Here is a 21,346-nt window from a genome sequence, read left to right as displayed (position 1 = left end):
TTAGCAATCGTAAACCATCGCGCGGCACTTGCACTGTACGTGTAAGAGTTACTGCGAGTATTCCTCAAATAAATAGGAATGTGGTGCAATTCGATGCGAATACTATACTAAAATATACAATTGATGGCGAGGGTAATACGAGTATTGTGCAGTTGAACTACGAATTTGTACGACAAATGAATGTACGCGTTAGATTATAGAACGTGTTGTCTAAACCTTGTCAAAAATCGAATGCCACCAAAGAAGAATGGCAATCAGAGAAAACAAAAAGAAACAGGGAACAGCCCCTATTGCAGAATTGTAGTTGTGCTTCAAGTACAGTCTCCGTGTTTTTGCTGCTTTAGTTGCTTGATTGTATTGTGCGGAACTCAAAATCTGTACATTAGACTTGTGTATGACTCTCTTGTTGCTAAATACCGAACTATCTTTAATCCAGGTTCCAAAGCCATTCAGAACCATGTGTCATTTCTTTGTAATCTGGCATTCGGTCTGTCTCTGTGAGTTTGTATTCACGAAACATATCTGGCTCCACTCTGAGGAAGAGTTTGAATCATAATTCGTCCTCAGCTTCAAGTTCATTCAGCAAATGATTAAAATATGCATACTGAGTGCGTCTGGAGATCCAAGGTTTTATCCGATATCTTCCCCTCCTTTGTCTTTGTGTATGCTTATTGTGTGACAATTGGGCAATTTCCTCGTCATTTTCTGCACCTTTTTGTTCTAGTTTACCCAAACATTGCAGCAATTGAAGCTATTGCCATCATCAGTCAACTTCGATGCGATATTACAGAATTTCAAACATACATCATATATATTCGTGTTAACTCGTAACAGTTCGTTCAAATATCGTACAATTTCGTGGTCATTCGTCAGAGTATCGTATTTTAAATCGTCATCTATTTTACACAGTCGTACTAAGATCTCAACACGTTCGTTACGCAATCGCTCCGATTCGCGTGTTATCGCACAGACATCGTACATTGTTGAAAAGACATAGTTGTCGTATCGTACTTGATTCGAAAATAAAATACATCTGTAACACTGTCTCTTAAAAAACAATCGCGAGACAAGCATCGGCGAATAATGGCGATTTTGAACATTGAGCACATTGGCAAATCGTAGTATAAATCGTGACATTATGACAGACCTTGATATATACACTTGTTGGGTTTTTTTGTTTTTGTTTTTGTCTGCAGCGCTACATAAAAAGAGATTCGGAATATCCTAAATGACTGTACCCAAAACCTTAGATCCACTCCCTTTAATTTAAGATCTGCTATTGTGCGAAAAAAGTCTTTCATAAGAGTAAAATTGTGAAACGGGCCATAAAGCAAGTACATGTACTGAGGAACAGGAGAAATCTAACATGGACCGTATATGTATGCTACGTGCACTAGCCTTTTGTACCAGTATATATCGTAAGTAATCCTCTCTAAGTAACGTATTAGCAAATCTTAATTTGGAAACATTTAATTCTCGTGTCGGTTGTTACTGTAACGTAAAAAAAAATGTCCAGGTCAAGTCACCTCTCCGCGCCCAGGTGTGTGCGTTTAGAAGTATTTCGTAACCTGCTTCGCACCGGTTTCTTTGATTTTCTCTCTTCAAAGTATCGAGTCTAGTTGTGTCAGATATTAGTTTTACGTCTGTGACCCTTATTTCAATATACTAGACATTAACTCGTGCATGCACGGGTGGATACAAGATACATGCAATTATAGTAAATTTGGAATTTTGAAGCCTGAATTGTAAAAATCTAGAAAGTGCATGTATTATTATCATTAATTACATGGGGATGTGTTGTAATTGTATTTTTTGTTTGTTTTGAAAGTGGAAGTTGTATACTGCATAATAATATACTTAACATAAATAGGTTAAATTCAAGAAATAAATGTAGATTGATTCAATTCAATGAGAAATAGGTCAACATTCTTTTTTAATAGACCCAACTTTGATAGAATTTGACCATTTCTTTGATTTATTTAAAGATAAGCTACTGTACAGGGGGAGGGGCGGGCATGTTTTGTATTCATAATTCATTGTATACATTATGCATATAGTGCATATGAGGTGTAGGTTTGCAGTATGACCAAAAATTGTGAATGTTACAGTGATTGAAAATTGAAATGATACGACACAAATAATAATTACACATATGTAATTTACCGTACAAAGAAATGAAATGGTTTGGTAAGCAGGTTTTCAGAATATTTAAGGGGTGATTTTAAAAGATCATCAGATCTTCAGACTATGGATAGCATACATGTAGATCCCCCCCCCCCCCCCCCCCCCCCCATCCCATGCGAATTAAAAATATAGACCTACTCTCACCCATGATAAATCCTTATGTGAATTAAGAATAGACCTGTTTGAATTAAAATGTATGTACGGGTATACTATTTGTAGATATATATGTATATGTAATTTTATGAGTTGTTTTCTGAAGAGATTCAAGTTATCTCGGTTTAAATTCCGAATGGTTTTGTCATTTTCGCCGATTAATTAATTAACCGTAATAAACTGGTAATAGATAAAAAGAAGAAAAAAACCACCAAATATATTCAAATATGAAAACTGCAATCGGGTACGATGTTCATTAAATCAAAAGCAGTAGACAACTCTCTCCCAGCCTATCATATAGTTGTATAGATTCTTACACAATGAAACTAACAGTGATTGGATTTATATTTAATCTACGCCTCCTAACGGCTTCCATTGCTTACATACAAACATACTCTGCCGAATTCTGTAAATCATTAACAGTGGTCAAGTTATTTTTCATACGAAAATAAGGTAGTGAATATGTTAGTTTTGCCACGTGAAAGTTTCTCGTGTGATACTGTAACTGTCGATTACACATGTGGAAATATGGAATATTTAGCCAAAGAAAAGATGGAATGAATTAATGCCAAAACTTAAGGACGTACATTTCTAAGCTGTATCAACAACTCATTGCTGTGACAAATTCTGTTACTCGATGAAGAACCCCTCCCTGTTTTAGTACTTAGGACCATTGTTATAAATCTGACATATCATTGTTCTTTATAAAGAATCAGAATCAGAAATATTTTATTAAAGTGTCACATACCAATACAATATGCACATATCATAATACTACTGTCATATAAATGATAAACAGAAATAAACTGATCAACTACGTCATATACATGTACATATAATAATAAATAGATAAACTACGTCATATACATGTACATATAATAATAAATAGATAAACTACGTCATATACCTGTACATATAATAATAAATAGATAAACTACGTCATATACCTGTACATATAATAATAAATATAATAATGAATAGATAAACTACGTCATATACATGTACATATAATAATAAATATAATAATGAATAGATAAACTACGTCATATACATGTACATATAATAATGAATAGATAAACTACGTCATATACATGTACATATAATAATAAATAGATCAATTACGTCATATACATGTACATATAATAATGAATAGATAAACTACATGGAATGTTCACATTGTTTCCTAAGATAAACATATTATATACTGTCTTTGCTAAAAATGATTGGAGAGATACATCATTCATTCAGAAAACAAACTTGTCACTGCTATTAAGAGATATAAAAGTATCACTAACTTCTTGACCCTTTTGAAATAAAAAGTATCTCAAATCAGAATAAAATTCACACTCCATTAAAAATACATTTTTCATCTTCTATACAGTTGTTTTTACAGCAAGTGCATATTCTTTCATTCAACTGTAATTTTGGTTTGGCATATCGACCAGTTCCAATTGTTAAAGGTAGCCACTTTTAAAATTTGCTAGAACTCACCTAGGAGATCAATTCAGGACTGACTTAACATATGGGCTGGTACACGGTTTTTTGTATGCACATGTACGATATGTTCGTAATTTATTTCCATTCACCTGATTTCTATCATCATGTAAAGCTTGTATCCAATTTTTACTATCTCTCTCTCTCTCTCTCCCTCTCTCTCTTAAAATTGATTTGATATTATGGAACTTTCGAAAAGTTGAATATGGAACTCACAATATATGAACATATACAGAGTACTATCATCTAACTACAGAACATACACAGAACAATATCATCTAACTACAGAACATATACAGAGGACTATCATCTAACTACAGAACATATACACAGGACTATCATCTAACTACAGAACATACACAGAGGACTATCATCTAACTACAGAACATATACAGAACACTATCATCTAACTACAGAACATATACAGAACACTATCATCTAATTACAAAACATATACAGAGGACTATCATCTACCTACAGAACATATACAGAGGACTATCATCTAACTACAGAACATATACAGAGGACTATCATCTAACTACAGAACATATACAGAGGAATATCATCTAACTACAGAACATATACAGATGACTATCATCTAACTACAGAACATATACAGAGGACTATCATCTAACTACAGAACATATACAGAGGACAATCATCTAACTACAGAACATATACAGAGGACTATCATCTAACTACAGAACATATACAGAGGAATATCATCTAACTACAGAACATATGCAGAGGAATATCATCTAACTACAGAACATATGCAGAGGAATATCATCTAACTACAGAACATATGCAGAGGAATATCATCTAACTACAGAACATAATACAGCCACGGCATTTCACGTAGTGTAAACAGAGAGAATAGGCATGGCTTGCGACGATGTTGCCTAGCTGGGTAGCTCAGTAGGTTAGCACGTCGACTGCTGAACTACAGATCGCAAGTTTGAGTCCAGCAGGGGATATAAATTTTATTTTCCAGATTGCTTTATACTAAAAGTGCATTTTTTTTTTTACTAAATAAAATATTTTCAAAATATTGTTGTACATTTCCTCCACTTTTCATCCATATCATTAAATTTCTCTGGTGTAGCATTCATCCTTAACTGCGTTCAGTCGAGCATACAGCTGCCATTGTTCACGTTAGAGAGAACATGTTGGGGTGACTACTCCACTGTATATATGACCACGATGGACAATACCTACTAACTCAACACCAAAACGCTTTTAAATTCAATAAGCTTTATGTTATATATTTCATGGTAATTGTTAACTATATAATGCAGTGACTAGAAACTCCCACGGACCGGGCGTTCAAATCCGCAATACAAACATACCCTAGTTAGGATAATCGGGTACAAGACCTGTTAAAGTTCAGTGTAATTTACCTAAAACACACTATACATCGAAAATTATAATAATGAGAGAGAGAGAGAGAGAGAGAGAGAGAGATTTATTTGCACCATGCTTTTGGATGTTGTTTTTGTCTGGAATATTTAGGATTTGATTAAGATCCGACATATTACAGTTCATTATCCCATTGTCTAATACTATAGTAGAGAAAATACCATTTGTTTGTTTGTTCATTCTTAACATCTTTAAATGAGCCTGCAACATTTAAACTATTGACCGGTCAATAGTTCTGACTGTTTCATGGCACTGCACGTGAATTTTGATACAAATGCGGTATATCGAAATACCTGTATTGTTATATGTATATAATTCTACATCGGTTATTGCAAAGATCAAAGGAATGTCATTACTCTTCGTTATACCCTCATATGTATTTATTGATAATGAGAAAATTGACACACATCTCGCTTGCACTTCGAGTTTTGCTAATGCAACAATAAAGTCGATGACTGATAATTCAATTTTATGATCATAAATATCAATCAATATATGTTGTAAAACAAATTCATAAATGACTGAAGAACATTTGCCTTTCAGTATAAACCAATCGTTTGCATTCCGAGAGTGATACACATTTAAATATGGCGATGAATTTCCTTGAACTGAATCCGTTAACATCAAACTAAATTCTTGAAATAGTTTTTTTTTTTCAAAATAGATTTAGAATTCCCCTACCATCACACCTTTTTCGTCAGCATAAACCAATGTAGGCCATTTCGGAAACTCATGACGTTACAGTGACTTAATTCGTAGCCATATAGGTAAATGATTGGCTGTATATTTCTGAGCCGTAGTAGAATAGAAATACAGTTCTTGTTTTCATGTATGTTGCAGGGTAACCTCCTTGTTCTCGAAATGTTTGAAATATAAAAGCCTCCGCTAACGCCTCGGCTATAATGTAAAACTTATACGGTACCAATTTTGATGCACCAGATGCGCATTTCGACAAATAATGTCTCTTCAGTGATGCTCAACCGAAATGTTTGAAATCCGAAATAACTATGAAGTTTTAGATCTAAATATAGCCAAAAACAGCGTGCCAAACAAGTGTATATGTCAAAACAACATTTCTCAACCAAGGAGGTTATCTTGCAACATACACGAAAACGTGATCATCATTTCTTAAATATGGCATGGAAGTGACAGTAACATTAGAAATTAACGATTGTCAGCCGAGGCGAAGCCGAAATTGACAATGGTTCAATATTTGCGGGGTAACAATTTCCAATTTTACATTCACTTGTATGTAAAGTTTATTACATTACACGACACAGTTATTTACTGGGTTCGAGAATAACGTAGTTGTTTTGTTTGACACGAGAGCAAAGCTGCTGCCCAAAACCGTAGACTGAGGACAAACAGATCTGTTTGAGGGTCAAACAAAACAGCTGTTGTCCGAGGACACAGTCTATAACTGTTTTGCTATACACTTTCATTCTTTTTAGGTTGTTTTTTACTAGATGCTTATATATGGTTTGTTGACTTTGAGCTTTTAACAGGACAGTGTGATTGCATACATTAATTATCACCTTATCCACCAGTTTAAAAGAAAACACACCCCAAATCCTAATTGATAATTATTTTTGGTGTTTGTGCTCTGTGTCTCATCTAATAAATTCTGTATTTCATCATTAGTCAAGTCAGTGAACCTCACCATTACGTAAAACAGACCAAGAATCACATGGCTTGCGTAGCCAATAGAAATAGGACAGACCATTGCCCAGTCAACAGATCGTATATGTAATTAAACTGTTGAGAGTTGGTTTAACAGTTAAAAGATGTTGGTTCTAAAGAGAATAAATTTTATACAGGAAAAACATTAACGTGTATGACCAAATATAGTTATCTATATGTCATATATATCGTGGAAACATTCAAACCTATTCCCTCGAGGTGGTGTGAAAGCCCTAATAAACTATAGCTCGAGGTGGTGTGAAAGACCTCATAAATTATTGCCCGAGGTGGTGTGAAATACCTCATAAACTATTGCCCGAGGTGGTGTGAAAGTGGTGTGAAAGCCTTAATAAACTATAACCCGAAGTGGTGAGAAAGACCTAATAAATTATTCCCTCGAGGTGGTGTGAAAGACCTAATAAATTATTGCCCGAGGTGGTGTGAAAGACCTCATAAATTATTGCCCGAAGTGGTGTGAAAGACCTCATAAACTATTGCCCGAGGCATTTTTGATTTGTACATGCACAGTGAATGTAGCTAGGTCATTCAATTTGCTTAAAGAAATAGATGTATGATATCAATATGGTTATTTCATTACAGTTGTCGTCAGCTCTCCTTGCTCGTCAGAAAATGTGGACCTTTCAGACTGTCTGTCTCATATCGTCAGGAATGCAAAGAACGATTCTCGGTTCTGGTTTGGGAGTAGCTACTTTGCCCGATGTCCCAACCCTTATTCCTCACCGGACTGCATCAACCCGTTCCCCTACAGGGCATACAGTCTCGTCTCCCGTATTTTTGGAACCGACTATATATTCCAAGAATCTCTGGTGACCAAGTATGTGAATGTGACATTTGACACAGGAAGAGGTACAAAATTCGTTTATTCATAAACTTGCATAACAATGTTGTGAAACTATTTTACTTAAAGTTCTGTATCAATTGAATCTTTCTATTTATGGAAATGCAGAATATTATGGTAAGGAGGCCTGATACCTAATTGAATTTGCTTGGCAGAAACTAAACAACACTAAGAAACATTTCAATACAACCAAAATGAATTGGGGTGTCGTTGCTTATTTGCGAGGGAAAAGTGAAAGCTGAAAACAGAAAGTAGGAAGTAGTAAAATGTTTCCAAGGAGCTTCAAACACACTTCAGCAAGATCGTCAAACAAAACGCGATCCCTTTGTCTATCTATGCAACCTAGTACATACAAAAATAAAGTGTATATTGTATCTAGTCTCGTTAAAGTATACACTCCAAGTAGCATACAAAGTTATAATCAATCACGCCTTGTCATTTAAAATTTGACAGGAATGGCTCATAAATCTGATATTTCTATGGAAGAATCATAGTCACTTATCAATGTAAAACCAGTAAGAGTTTTCTCTCTTTGAGGTTAGTGTTTACCTTAAGTATACCAGTAATATATACAATAATTCAAGCCTGCTAAGTGCTATAGTGAGAATGCTAACTGATATTATCTCTTTGGGGGAGCGTTCTAAATTGTATAGCGTAGTCTATATACGATTTACAGACAATCAAATGTCACGATTTTATTAGGTGGAGATCGAGTGTAAAAAAACCAGCCCATTGTAAGTCTTTGGCTTAATGAAATTTGCAGTACGATAGCTGATCTTAAATCTAGCCTGATGGTTGGTACTTTTGATTAAGGGTCATACAGTGGGTGTGGAAACGTCTGGTCAGTTACGGAGAGCCGGAAAATTGAATTGGACCCGACACAGCCCATGATCTATAAGCCTTGGAGTGTCCGAAATCGACCAACTATGACATGGTTAGCAGATCAGAACGAATTGTACACAATGATTGTTTTTGATGCGGGTGTATTGATTAATCATGGAATATTTCTAAACATTCCCGGAAATGACGTCAACAGATCAGAGGTATGTACGAGTACATGTAAATGATCACCATCATTGTTGCAAAAGAGTTGATGATCACTTTAGTTGTAGAAAATTTAAAAACAGATTTAAAAAAATGTACTACCAGGCAGGTAATAAGAAGTCGTCAACAGAAGTAGACTTGATAGGGATGATGGCTGAACTTCCTGCAAAGGTATAGAAAATACATAAAGGGGCCATATTGTTGGTTACATTGTTTACAGTTCATGAGATATATGCAATTGTTGATTTTGCAACAGAGTTGATCCAATAATTTTAGTAGTTTTGCCTGTATTGAATCAACTGTCCTTTAAAACCAACAATTGCATATACCTCACCAACTGTAAATAATGTGGGCAACAATACAATCTGCTTAAAATCAAACCTCTCACTTCGCTCGATATAAGCTACGTAGCGACTGTCCGTATATCGAGCGAAGTGAGAAGTTTGATTGTAATCAGACTGCCAACAATATGTTGGGGAAACTACTAATGTTAGACTACGAACTACATAGAATGTTCTATCGTTAAAGTTATAATGTCCTACAAACCCAGTTTAACGATAGAATGCGTCCCCTATACCAGCAATGTATCATAATAAAAATTGCACTCAGTACATGTTTCGGTAAAACCATGTCACTTATCATAATATAAGATCAAAAAAGTTACCTTCACAACTGACTTGCCATTAATGTAATTTTAGTAAGCGTAAAAAGAGAACTAAAACCTACGAGTTTGAATTTCGCGCTGTACAGCTTCCATTTTACCGGAACTTGTCGTAGCGTAGGTGCGCAGCTCCCAAATATGGAGATATGACCTTTTAAGGAAAAGGTTATTTTACAGGAAAACTAACTTATTAATTTCAAGTAAACACTGTAAATTAAGATATAAATGTTAAGTCAACATTGTAGCGTCAAATCAAATTAATATGAAGGTTTAATATTTTTTCTTTGATGAAAATTGCTTTCATTAGGCCTGAATGAAAAAGAAATTAACCAGATTGCAGTGTCAAACACCTTTTCCCTAGATAGCACTGCAGAGATTCTTTCAATTCTACAGGGTAATTCTGTGTCCACTGCACATCGTACCCTTTCTGTCCTCAAGCTCTTTGCGAAAGGTACGTTTCTCTCTTTTCCATCTATGGTAGTGGGCGGTTATTCTTTGAATATTCCTTTTCGAAAACAGCAGGGTGTTCCGATGACAGTTTCCGGTAAAATGGCAGTCAATTTGAATCGATAAAAATGACATTTCAAAGTGTTCAGTTTACAATATTATTTTTTTTTGCAGTGTCAAGACTTACGAATTATCATTGAGTTTAGTTGTATTCAATTTTAGCTTTAAATTTACGCGTTTATTCTTTGGTGATTTTAAAAATCGTTTTGGAGCGATTCTGCAATTTTCTGCTACATACTCAGAGGCCTGTTGTGAGGGCCTGTTCCGAGATACAGATTATTCTAACTAACTTAGAACCAACAACCACCGATCAACCATCAAAACCAAACGCGTGACCGAACTAGTAGGAGAACACTTCAACAAAGGTCACGTAAATCCAACATGGACCAATGCAGAGAGAAATAGCACAGAAAAATCCAGGATGGATCGTTTGAAATCATACCGTCCAGATGAACAATTTGAATTATTACACTCGGATGAATCTAGGATAATTTTTAAATCCTTAGCTTAATCAGTTTCCACAGCCTAATCGTCAATAATCACCCGATGAGATATTCTGTTTTATGATTGATGGAAATACACTTTGTCTCCTTCGTTGCTCTAACGTCGAAGTCCTTATTTTAACCATAATGAGTATTCCCGACATTGCGACTGTTTCATTGATTGATTGTATATTGTTTTATGTCCCTTTCGAGAATCTTTCGCTCATATGGAGACGTCACCACTGCCGGTGAAGGGCTGCAAAATTAAGGCCAATGCTTGGCGATTACGGCCTTTGAGCAGGGCGGGATCTTTCTCATGCGACACCTGCTGTGACACGGGACCTCGGTTTTTGCAGTTTCATCCGAAGGACCGCCCCATTTAGTCGCCTCTTACTACAAGAAAGGGGTACTGAGGACCAATTCTTACCCGGATCCCCACGGGACTGTTTGACTTAAACATTATGTTAAAAAAAAACAATTACAAAACCCATTAGAAATCATTATAAGTACGGATTTATATAGCTCTTTTTTCCTATTTTTGTCTCAAGATCGTGGCTTTAATTCGTTTGACCTTGAAAGGGGAAAATAAAAGATAAATCTATTGACCTTGAGTGAAAACTAGTATATCATATTTAGCCTCATTGTTAGATATATAATTTACTGGTTCAATATGGTTAACACTAGGGGATTCATAAAGATCTCTATATTTTGATATTAGAATTTCTGGACTGTGGCTTTAATGTTACCTTGAAAGGGGGGGGGGGGTATTGACCTTAAACACTGGTACAGTATCTTTTCCCTAGACTTCTCTCCCATTAATCTTTTGGATTGGTGATTTTAGTACGAGATTCATTTATCTATTAATTGTGTTGATTTTATATTTTAATTGTGTTTTTGCAGTCATGATGACTGTCAATCAATTTACCATATCCGAATCCACAATGGTACGACTTTCCATATTCAACAATTTTTGTTTCTTTCTAAATCATAATCTTATCATTTTATTTCATAATCACGTACTTTTAGAAGATTTTGTCTAATTTCTATAATTTTAAAGAAAAAAACATTACATTCTCATCACGTCCCGATGATGGTACAAACTCCCTACACCATCGTTTTTAGACACGCTTGAAACGAAGACATCCAAATCCTTCCATTTAATATATCAGTATTCCATTTTTGTTAACAATGTAGATTATTAATGGTTGTCATTTTTTCGTAGTGTGTAGTACATGTATATGATATTTGTTTGCAAACACGGACCCCTGGACACACTAAAGGTGGGATCAGGTACCAAGAAGCAGTAAGCATCCTCTGTCGACCAGTCGAACCCGCCATGAGCCCCATATCCTGATGAGGTAAACGGATTTATCCGTAGTAAAAATCAGTGTGCCAAGAACGGTGTAACAATCGGCATGAAACACGTCAGACAGCATTTGACCAAGGCGAGGTTGTATTGTCGAACTAGATCGTTATAACGACCATAGAATTTGCGAAATGCTGACTTCAATCGAGACTGTTGAAACCCCTGTACTATCAACCTGTTTGTCAGTAGCTTGTCTCGATTTAAAAACAGATCATACGCAGAACAACCTCTTGTGTATCGAATCAGTTGAGAGATATAAACACCTTATGCAGGTGATAATGGAATATTGCAGCATAAATATGGAAAGTTGACGATGGAGAAGCTGATATCATCCCGTTTGGCAAACAGTTGAGTTGTCAGTTTGCCGTTAATGTCTACTTTCAATAAAATATCTAAGTATGAAGTAGAAGTGGACGACTTTGTGGTGTCCTTTATTTCGAACTCACAGGGATATATCAAGTACATGTATGAAACAGAACTGGACAACTCTGTGGTATCTTTTATTTCGAAGTAAAATCTATATATAAAAAAACCACCCACACACCTCTAAACACTTTCTAAAAATATTTTGACCGGTCTTCTTCAGTCGTATTTATCTGTCATAGCAACGTAACGCAAGACTACATACACAAAAGTACTATGACGTCACAGTAAGTATTATACAATTTGAAAACGTCAAAGTTAATATTGTGCGAAATACATTTGAAAAATATCATTTCAAATATTTTTCGCGCAATATCAACTTTGACGTTACTTTTCAATTGTAATACTTACTGAAAAAATATGCTAGAGTTCCTCATTGACAATATCTTCGTGGTCTTTGGTGATCAGGTCTTCTAACAGTCTGTTGGAATTCCCATAGGCATGAATTGTGCTCCTTTGTTAGCTGACCTGTTTTTATAATCATATGAAGCAGAATTTATTCAAAAACTTCTACGTGAGAAGAAAAAATCTCTCGCTGTGACCTTCAATTCGACTTTTAGATATATCGATGACGTTTTGTCTATTAACAACGATAGCTTTCACTCATATGTCGATTTTATATATCCCTGTGAGCTCGAAATAAAGGACACCATAGAGTTATCCACTTCTGCTTCATACTTAGATATTTTATTGAAAGTAGACATTAACGGCAAACTGACAACTTAACTGTATGACAAACGGGATGATTTCAGCTTTTCCATCGTCAACTTCCCACATTTATGTAGCAATATTCCATTATCACCTGCATGTGGTGTTTATATATCTCAACTGATTCGATATGCAAGAGCTTGTTCTGGGTATAGTCAGTTTTTAAATCGAGGTACGCTATTGACAAACAAGTTCATGGTATAGGGATTTCAACAGTCTCGATTGAAGTCAGCATTTCGCAAATTCTATGGTCGTTATAACGATCTAGTTCGTCAATACAACCTCGCATTGGGTCAAATGCTGTCTGACGTGTTTCATACCGATTGTTAAGCCGTTCTTGGCACACTGATTTTGACTGCGGATAACTCCGTTTACCTCATCAGGATATGGGGCTCACGGCGGGTGTGACCGGTCAACAGGGGATGCTTACTCCTCCTAGGCACCTGATCCCACCTCTGGTGTGTCCAGGGGTCCGTGTTTGCCCAACTATCTATTCTGTATTGCTTGTAGGAGTTATGAGATTGATCACTGTTCGTTTTCTTCACCTTGTGTACTGTGACGTCATAGTACTTTTTTTGTGTGTAATCTTGCGTGTTAGTTATATATATATATATATATATATATATATATATATATATATAGGTAAAAAAATAAAAAAGATACATGAAAATGTTTAATAAAGCTTTAGTGCTTTGATTTCAAATCTTCAGAAGCTTTACATCTAGTAACATAGCAACGTTACGTCACAAACAGCGGTACGTTAAAATTAAAGAAATGTAGACGTCATTATATACTGACTGTTTATACGTATTGTTCATTGTGACGTCATAGTAAAGCAATGTGGGGAAAACAAATTTCGACGTCATAAGACATCGTACGTTAAAACGTAATGTTTACAGTGATGTCATTATAAAGTAATGCGTGAAAACATTTTCATATACAAATATGATAACATTAAACTGAATTATTGAGTTTAGGTTTGAACATATCAATGAAATGGTTTTTTCTTTTCATATCTCTGTAAACTTGTAAAATGGAATTATATTGAATTGTTTTTGTCCACAAACATCTAATTGTTCACTTAGTTGAATTTGCCTGTATTCCGGGTTGTGGATATGCTGTTTGTGGACCTGCACGCGAGCCCGAAGCGGATTGCTTGTTTCCCCAATATAAAATTCTTTGGATTCAGGACATGTTGGCATTAACTTTTAAATATCCGTTCGTTAAAGTTGCACTGTGAATTCCTCCCGTGATGTATTGACAGGTGCCGCATTGTGGAACCCCACACTTTGTGACCTTGTGATTGTCTTTAAGATATGGAGGGCATAGTATTCTTTTAAGATTTTTCGGTTGATGTTTGCTGTTGATGAATTTTATTTTTCTGAATATTTCCGCTGTTTGTGACGTAACGTCCCTATGTTACTAAATATAAAGCTTCTGAAGATTTGAAATGAAAGCGCTAAACCTTTACTAAACGTCTTCGTGTATCTTTTTCATTTTTTACCTATAATTTTACCGATCATTGCGAAAAGTAATTATCATCAATATCTATATCTATCTATCTATCTATCTAGCTATCTATATCTATAGGTGGAAAGTTTCTGAAGATTTGAAATGAAAGCGCTAAACCTTTACTAAACGTCTTCGTGTATCTTTTTCATTTTTTACCTATAATTTTACCAATCATTGCGAAAAGTAATTATCATCAATATCTATATCTATCTATCTAGCTATCTATATCTATAGGTGGAAAGTTTCTGAAGATTTGAAATGAAAGCGCTAAAGCTTTACTAAACGTCTTCGTGTATGTTTTTTTTTATCCCCCCCCCCCTTCAAAGAAGAGGGACATATTGGTTTGCACCTGTCGGTCGGTCGGTTGGTCGGTCGGTCGGTCGGTAGATGACATGTTGTCCGCTCAATATCTTGAGAACCATTCACTTGATGATAATGATTTTTCACATGTGGGTTGGTTATGAGTAGAAGAGGACCCCTATTGTTTTTCAGGTCAAAGGTCAATCTAGTCTGAACATAGCAATATAATGTCCGCTCAATATCTTGAGAACATTTTGCTTGTAAGACATCAAACTTGGCACACCGGTACATCCTAAGGAGTAGATGACCCCTATTGATTTTGAGGTCACATGGTCAAAGGTGAAGGGTCAAACTGGACATAGGAATATACTGTCCGTTCAATATCTTGAGAACCCTTTGCTTGACAGACATCAAGCTTGGTACACTGGTATATCTTCAGGAGAAGATGATCCCTATTAATTTTGAGGTCACATGGTCAAAGGTCAAGGGTCAAACTGGACGTAATAATATACTGTCCGTTCAATATCTTGAGAACCCTTTGCTTGACAGACATCAAACTTAGTACAGTGATGTATATTCAGGAGAAGATGATCCTTATTGATTTTGAGGTCACATGGTCAAAGGTCAAGGGTTAAACTGGACATAGTAATATACTGTCCACTCAATATCTTGATAACCCTTTTGCTTGACAGACATCAAACTTAGTACACTGGTACATCTTCAGGAGAAGATGACCCATATTGATTTTGAGGTTAAAAGTCAATTGTTGAACTGGACATAGTAATATATTGTCTCCTATATTTTAAGAATTATTTGCTTGATTGACACCAAACTTCGTACACTGGTACAGCATAAGGAGTAGATGACCCCTATTGATTTTTAGGTCACATGGTCAATTCACTCTTGACATAGGAAGATATTGTCTACTCAATATTTTGAATTGATGATACTACTATCAATTAAATGATGTGTGTATAACCCTTTTCAATTTTGCACCCGGGGGGGGGGGATATGTGTTTTACAAACATCTCTTGTTTACCTATACTTTTACTGTTCATTGAGAAAAGTAATTCTCTCTCTCTCTCTCTCTCTCTCTCTCTCTCTCGATCGATCGATCGAATAACCCCTTTGAAATCAGTAGTACAAAAGCTTGAAATTCACATAATTCACAAACACGGAAAGCGTAGGATATTTTCTATATCCCTCTTCATGTATAACCACTATGTAATAAATAATATAGACTGTATCAGCACAAGATGATTAAAATAAGTCTATTTATGTATAAGATTAAATATTCATATGGACATATTTCAATGTAATTATGCCGATTAAAACAAAACAACTATAATAACATGGATCTTTTTTCCGTCTGGTATTTTTAAATAGTTTTACTTAATACTAGAATGTTAAGTGGTTATCATCATCTTATAGTTTGTAGTATATCGTGAATCTTAGGATGAAACGAACATTTGTGATCATACCCGTCGTTGCTTTTTATGGTGTTGTCGTCGTTAGTTTTTCATATTTTCGTTATTCAGAACAACCAGTATATTTAAGAAATAAAATCTATTTTGTAAAATACATGAGGGCATAAACTGCAACGCATAATGTGATGTAAAAAATGAAATTCATGTTCATATTTACATTCTTCTTTTATATCTGTTAAAATTCCAGTCGTCAAAATAGACGTAGTATATTTTTAATAAGATTAATGTGCATATTGTTTACAACTACTTCGCATTCATGAGGAAATGGCTATCATTACAATTGGTAAAGATTTTCAACCAAACACACGTCAAAGTATTTTGAAGGGGTTTGAAATTTGTTCAAAGTAAGGAGCAAGTAGAAATATAATTAGGAAATAGGTTAAATTGAGATGGGTTGATTTCGAAATATCTTGATAAACAATGATTATCAAGAATTTAATTCGACAGATTTTCAAAGATTATCATGGTCCTCTACGGTCCTCGCCCACCGCTAACGTCTACGCCTTCCTGCTATTTCGACAGTCCGGGCGGATCAATCTATCAGAGGAGTGGACACAGAAACTGGGCAATTCTCTAACAAATATGACATCTTTGTCGTATACAATGAGAGACGCAGTGGAGTACCTGAATCTCACAGGTATATATCAATATTTACCTTTTAATCCTTTAATAAAATGCATTAAAGAGTTTTTAATGATATTTGCTTACATGTATAATGCAAAGACCGAATCCCTAAATTCTGTTAGGCGTATTAACAATGTCGAACATGTCGTCTGTATCTCTGCCCACATGAAACGGTGATTTTGTAATAATGATAGTAGGGGTTTATACCATATAAAAATTTTAGAAATATGTTCAGTAGGAAATTATTAGAACATTGCTTATGACAACACAGTTTGTCTAGACCACGATACATGGCCATTTTGCCAATATCTATATCACCCCAATCCATCCCCAAGAGTCGATAGATTTTTCCATTTTACAGTTTTGTAATGGTGAAACATCATGTCACATGCATTGTGTGGCTACCTCTAAATTCAATAATCAAAATACCCATGAATGATGATGGTCACCTGATATAAATACGGGTCTGCATCTTTTATCGTGATCATTGTCATAAAAATTTAGAGTAGAGATATTAATCAAAATGATTTTCTTTTCTTTTCTAGGTCCTGTTGGGATAAATTGGATGGAGGTCAATATGGATCCATACTCCATACAGACCATGGCAAACAGAAGAATCGTCTATAACTGTCCCTACCTCATATCGGAAGGTCAGTTCTGACGGATGTGCATTTTGACCAATCGAAACATCACTTGCCCTTTTCCAATTTATGATGTGCATATAGTTCCAGCCAGATATTTTTAGGCCGAATTATACCCGTTAGACTTGAACAATTTACAGTTTCCGCTCATATCTCAGTCATACATAGACATTTTGAATTGCGAAGACGTTGTCTATTTTTAGATATTTTATGACATCATTTATTTACGTGCCTTACGTCATCAACATTCATTACACATGTTCAATAAAGTCTACGTAGCGTTACTGTTTCATGTAACAGTGCTAATCTTACATCATATTACAGTACTATTATTGCTAAAATTGTTTTAAATCACGTATACTAATAAATATAACGAACACACGACAATTATGACTATCACGCTCACTTTTTACTTGACTTTTGACATTAAAAAATCATTTGAAATGAATGGTTTGAAATGAACTTGGCTACATCTTTAATTTGTATAGATTTTTTAATGTGTTATTTCAAATTCATACAAAGATATAATGCATTCATGAAAGTTTTGTATACTTATTAATATGCATGTGGCTTTATAGAAAACTTTATTTGAGTGTGGTGAAAACCATAAATTCTTTGAAAATCCGGATTATAACTACGGTTTCGGATTTTATATCTATAAGACGTACGTTCACTTTCAAAACAAAAGACGTTTCCATACACAGGAGGTCTTCAACAAATTATTTAGATTAATAAGATAACACTGATAAAATCAGTGTGCAAAGAACGGCTTAACAATCGGTATGAAACACATTAGACAGTATTTGACCCAATGATAGGTTGTATTGACGAACTGAATCGTTATAACGACCATAGAATTTGCGAAATGCTGACTTCAATCGAGATGCTATGTTTAGCGTACCCAGCTCTTTGGGATATATAGGTACGAAGGTCGAGTGCATACATGGGTCCAGTTGGACTACTTTTGGTGAAGTTATGGCCCTTAGGCATTTCTGTCGCTTCGACACATCTAGTTAAAAGTATTGCATCGTACGCTTATTGTCTATTTTATTTTGAACAGCCATCGGAAGCCACAACAGAACCTTTATTCCTGACAACATCGTGCTAACAGTCAATGTTGACGTCACGTTTTCACCAAGCGCCCTTTTCTTTTCATCCTGCTGCGCCGTGTATTCAATGCCGTATGTATATATGCATCAAGCACAGCCGATTCCTTGCTAAAACACAATCGTTTTTAGGGTTTGTTTTTGTGTATTAGCTCACCTGAGCTGAAAGCTCAAGTGAGCTTTTCTGATCGCCTGTTGTCCACCGTCTGTCTGTAAACTATTCACATTTTCGACTTCTTCAGAACCACTGGGCAAAAAGTATCCTTGGGTGAAGGGCATTTAGATGTGTACAAATGAAGGGCCATGCCCCTTCAAAGGGGAGATAATCACAAAAATAAGGTAGGGTGATTTAGAAATCTTTTTCTCAAGAACCACTGGGCCAGAAGAACTGTAATTTACATTAAAGTTTCCTGGCATAGTGCAGATTCAAGTTTGTTAAGACCATGGGGCTACAATAGGCGATCAGTTTTACATGGAAATATATAGGGAAAATCTTAAAAACTCTGAACCTCTGAGCCAGAAAAGTTTATATTTACATGAAAGCTTCATGTCATAATGCAGATTCCAGTTTTTAAAACTCATGGTTCCCAGGGATAGGTTGAGACCACAATAGGGATCAAAGTTTTAAATACGAATATATAGAAAAAATCTTTAAAGTATGGGTCAAGGTGACTCAGATGAGTGATGTGGCCCATGGACCTCTTGTTCGTAATACATTCTTTCTGCACAGATCTAGGACAATTCGGCTGAATCCACTTGGGAGTGGTAAGGTCGACTCGTGGGATGTTCGCTCCGATGCCGATCCCATCGTTGACTTCACAGCTCTGGGCTTTTATACCCAGATTAAAAACTTTACTGGTAAGTGAACTAGTCAATTCTGGTTACATTTTGTGATAAGTCTTAAGGATCCCCCCATCGCAACGCAGGACATAGATATACCAGTGTCCATGCGTCTGTCCGTCCGTCTCACTTCACTTTGTGGACGCAACTGCTCAGTTACCACTCGACGGATTTTGTTCATATTTTGTAGGATTTTTAGTCACCATGTGTAGTTGATCATATTGCGCCATCATTTTGATTTGACAAATTTTACAGGAGTTTTATGACTTTTGTGCTTCATTATTTTTTGGCGGCGGTGGGGGACATGGTTACGTATAGCAATCTTGTTTAAAAGAATGTCTTCTAGCGTTAGATATGGAAAGTTAGATCATCTGGTGTGAAACTCGACAACCATTTCTGTTCTTAAAACAAAGCACTGGCTACAAACACATTTTTGTTTCTCGCAGGCAAAACATTCACGCTCCTTTGTGTAGATCCAGATGTTCCAAATCACACGGCAGGGACTCGGGAGAGCCCGCTACTTCATTGGATGGTTGTGAACATCCCTGAGGGTAGAATGGCGGAGGGGGACAATGTGATGTCCTACAGAGGGCCTCAGCCTCCCGACACTGCCCACTACTATTACTTTCTGTTGTACGAACAAACTAATGTCATCAATACCAATGACACTGAAACTTACACCACTCCCCCCGGATCCAGGTAAAGTGAAATTGTAATCACTCATAACACGAAACAGTTCAAAGAAGTTACCGTAAAATGCTGGGTTTTAGAACACCATATTCCCAATGAAATAATTTGATATTTCATATCATTTTCAGATTTTTGTTTGACATATCCAGCTTTGTATCTGACAATTCCCTGAGTTTGGTAGGCGTGACTTGGTTCATAGCTGAACCCGATGAGTTTACGCGGTACCTCTATTCAACATCTGGCGGGAACGTGACGTCACTGTGTGCTGGACAACCCAACTTTGAATCCCCATGTCCCACTTCTGGATTCGCCGTCTGGCGCTTAACTTTGTTGGAGATTGTTTTATTTACTACTATCTGCATCTTGTTCTCATCATAAATCAATTCTAAGTCATTTTCCAATGACCGTCTCTCATTTATATTGGACATGCAATATTATTCAAGAAATGCTTTAATATTACATTACAGACTAGTTTGATGCAGAAATAGATATTTCGCAAACGAACATTCTTTCTTATGAGAATTTTTTCCTGTTGAGGGCTTGAACGAAGCGACATTATTCTGAATGACGTAAACGTTTTGTAAGATTGGTTATTTTGATATATTTACATTCACTGTGTGTTCTATTGAAAATCCGTTGCTTGTCATTTGCAACAATGAAGGTACTTTGTTTCAATCTATGGTAGTTAGATCAGTATTTCTAGTATGGATATAAATTATACATTATACTACCCACTTCGTGGCATTGTTGAAATTGTTTTCTGCGTGGGTTATTTTCTAGCTCAAGTGAGCTATTCTAATCAGTTTTTGTTCGGTGTCAGTCGTTCCGCCCGTCTGTCCGTAAACTTTTAACTTATCCAGAACCACAGGACTAATTTCAGCTAAACTCGCTCCAAATCATACTTGAGTAAAGAGGATTCAAGTTTGTTCAAATGAAGTAACATGTCCATTTTGAAGTGGAGATAATTAAGAATTCGTAAAAATTTGTGCCATCTTTTGAAAGTTTTCTCAAGAACACGGGGTCAATATGAATGCTTCCTGACATAGTGTAAATTCAAAGGACTATATAGGACAAGCTACAAAAACTGGCCTTCATTTTCCTTGAAAATAACACATGTGTAAAAATTACAATTTATGGATCAAATCTTTTGATTTTTATCCTATCTT

The 21,346-nt window shown here is 35.6% G+C and overlaps 1 protein-coding gene across 1 annotated transcript; it reads left to right on the top strand.

Moving 5' to 3' along the window:
- The first annotated feature begins 1,176 nt into the window (after positions 1–1,176).
- On the top strand, positions 1,177–20,916 carry LOC125676894 (uncharacterized). Its single transcript, XM_048914777.2, has 9 exons — positions 1,177–1,418; positions 7,531–7,797; positions 8,603–8,832; positions 16,727–16,916; positions 17,449–17,553; positions 18,605–18,725; positions 19,381–19,508; positions 19,937–20,189; positions 20,309–20,916. Exons 1-9 carry the CDS (start codon positions 1,367–1,369, stop codon positions 20,556–20,558), a joined length of 1,596 nt encoding a protein of 531 aa, XP_048770734.2. The 5' UTR covers positions 1,177–1,366; the 3' UTR covers positions 20,559–20,916.
- Positions 20,917–21,346: the final 430 nt, after the last annotated feature.

Source organism: Ostrea edulis, chromosome 1, assembly GCF_947568905.1.
Source record: "Ostrea edulis chromosome 1, xbOstEdul1.1, whole genome shotgun sequence".
Classification (NCBI taxonomy): domain Eukaryota; kingdom Metazoa; phylum Mollusca; class Bivalvia; order Ostreida; family Ostreidae; genus Ostrea; species Ostrea edulis.
The sequence above is the reverse complement of the archived record's forward strand: the minus strand, read 5'-3'. Positions and strand labels throughout refer to the sequence as shown.

What these genes read in the sequence shown, in the direction of transcription:
- LOC125676894 (XM_048914777.2), top strand. Translation starts at nt 1,367, where the DNA reads ATGGACCGTATATGTATGCTACGTGCACTAGCCTTTTGTACCAGTATA. An exon ending in ATGACGTCAACAGATCAGAG is followed by an intron (nt 8,833 to 16,726) that starts GTATGTACGAGT and finishes TTAATTCGACAG; the next exon opens with ATTTTCAAAGATTATCATGG. An exon ending in TCCCTACCTCATATCGGAAG is followed by an intron (nt 17,554 to 18,604) that starts GTCAGTTCTGAC and finishes TATTTTGAACAG; the next exon opens with CCATCGGAAGCCACAACAGA.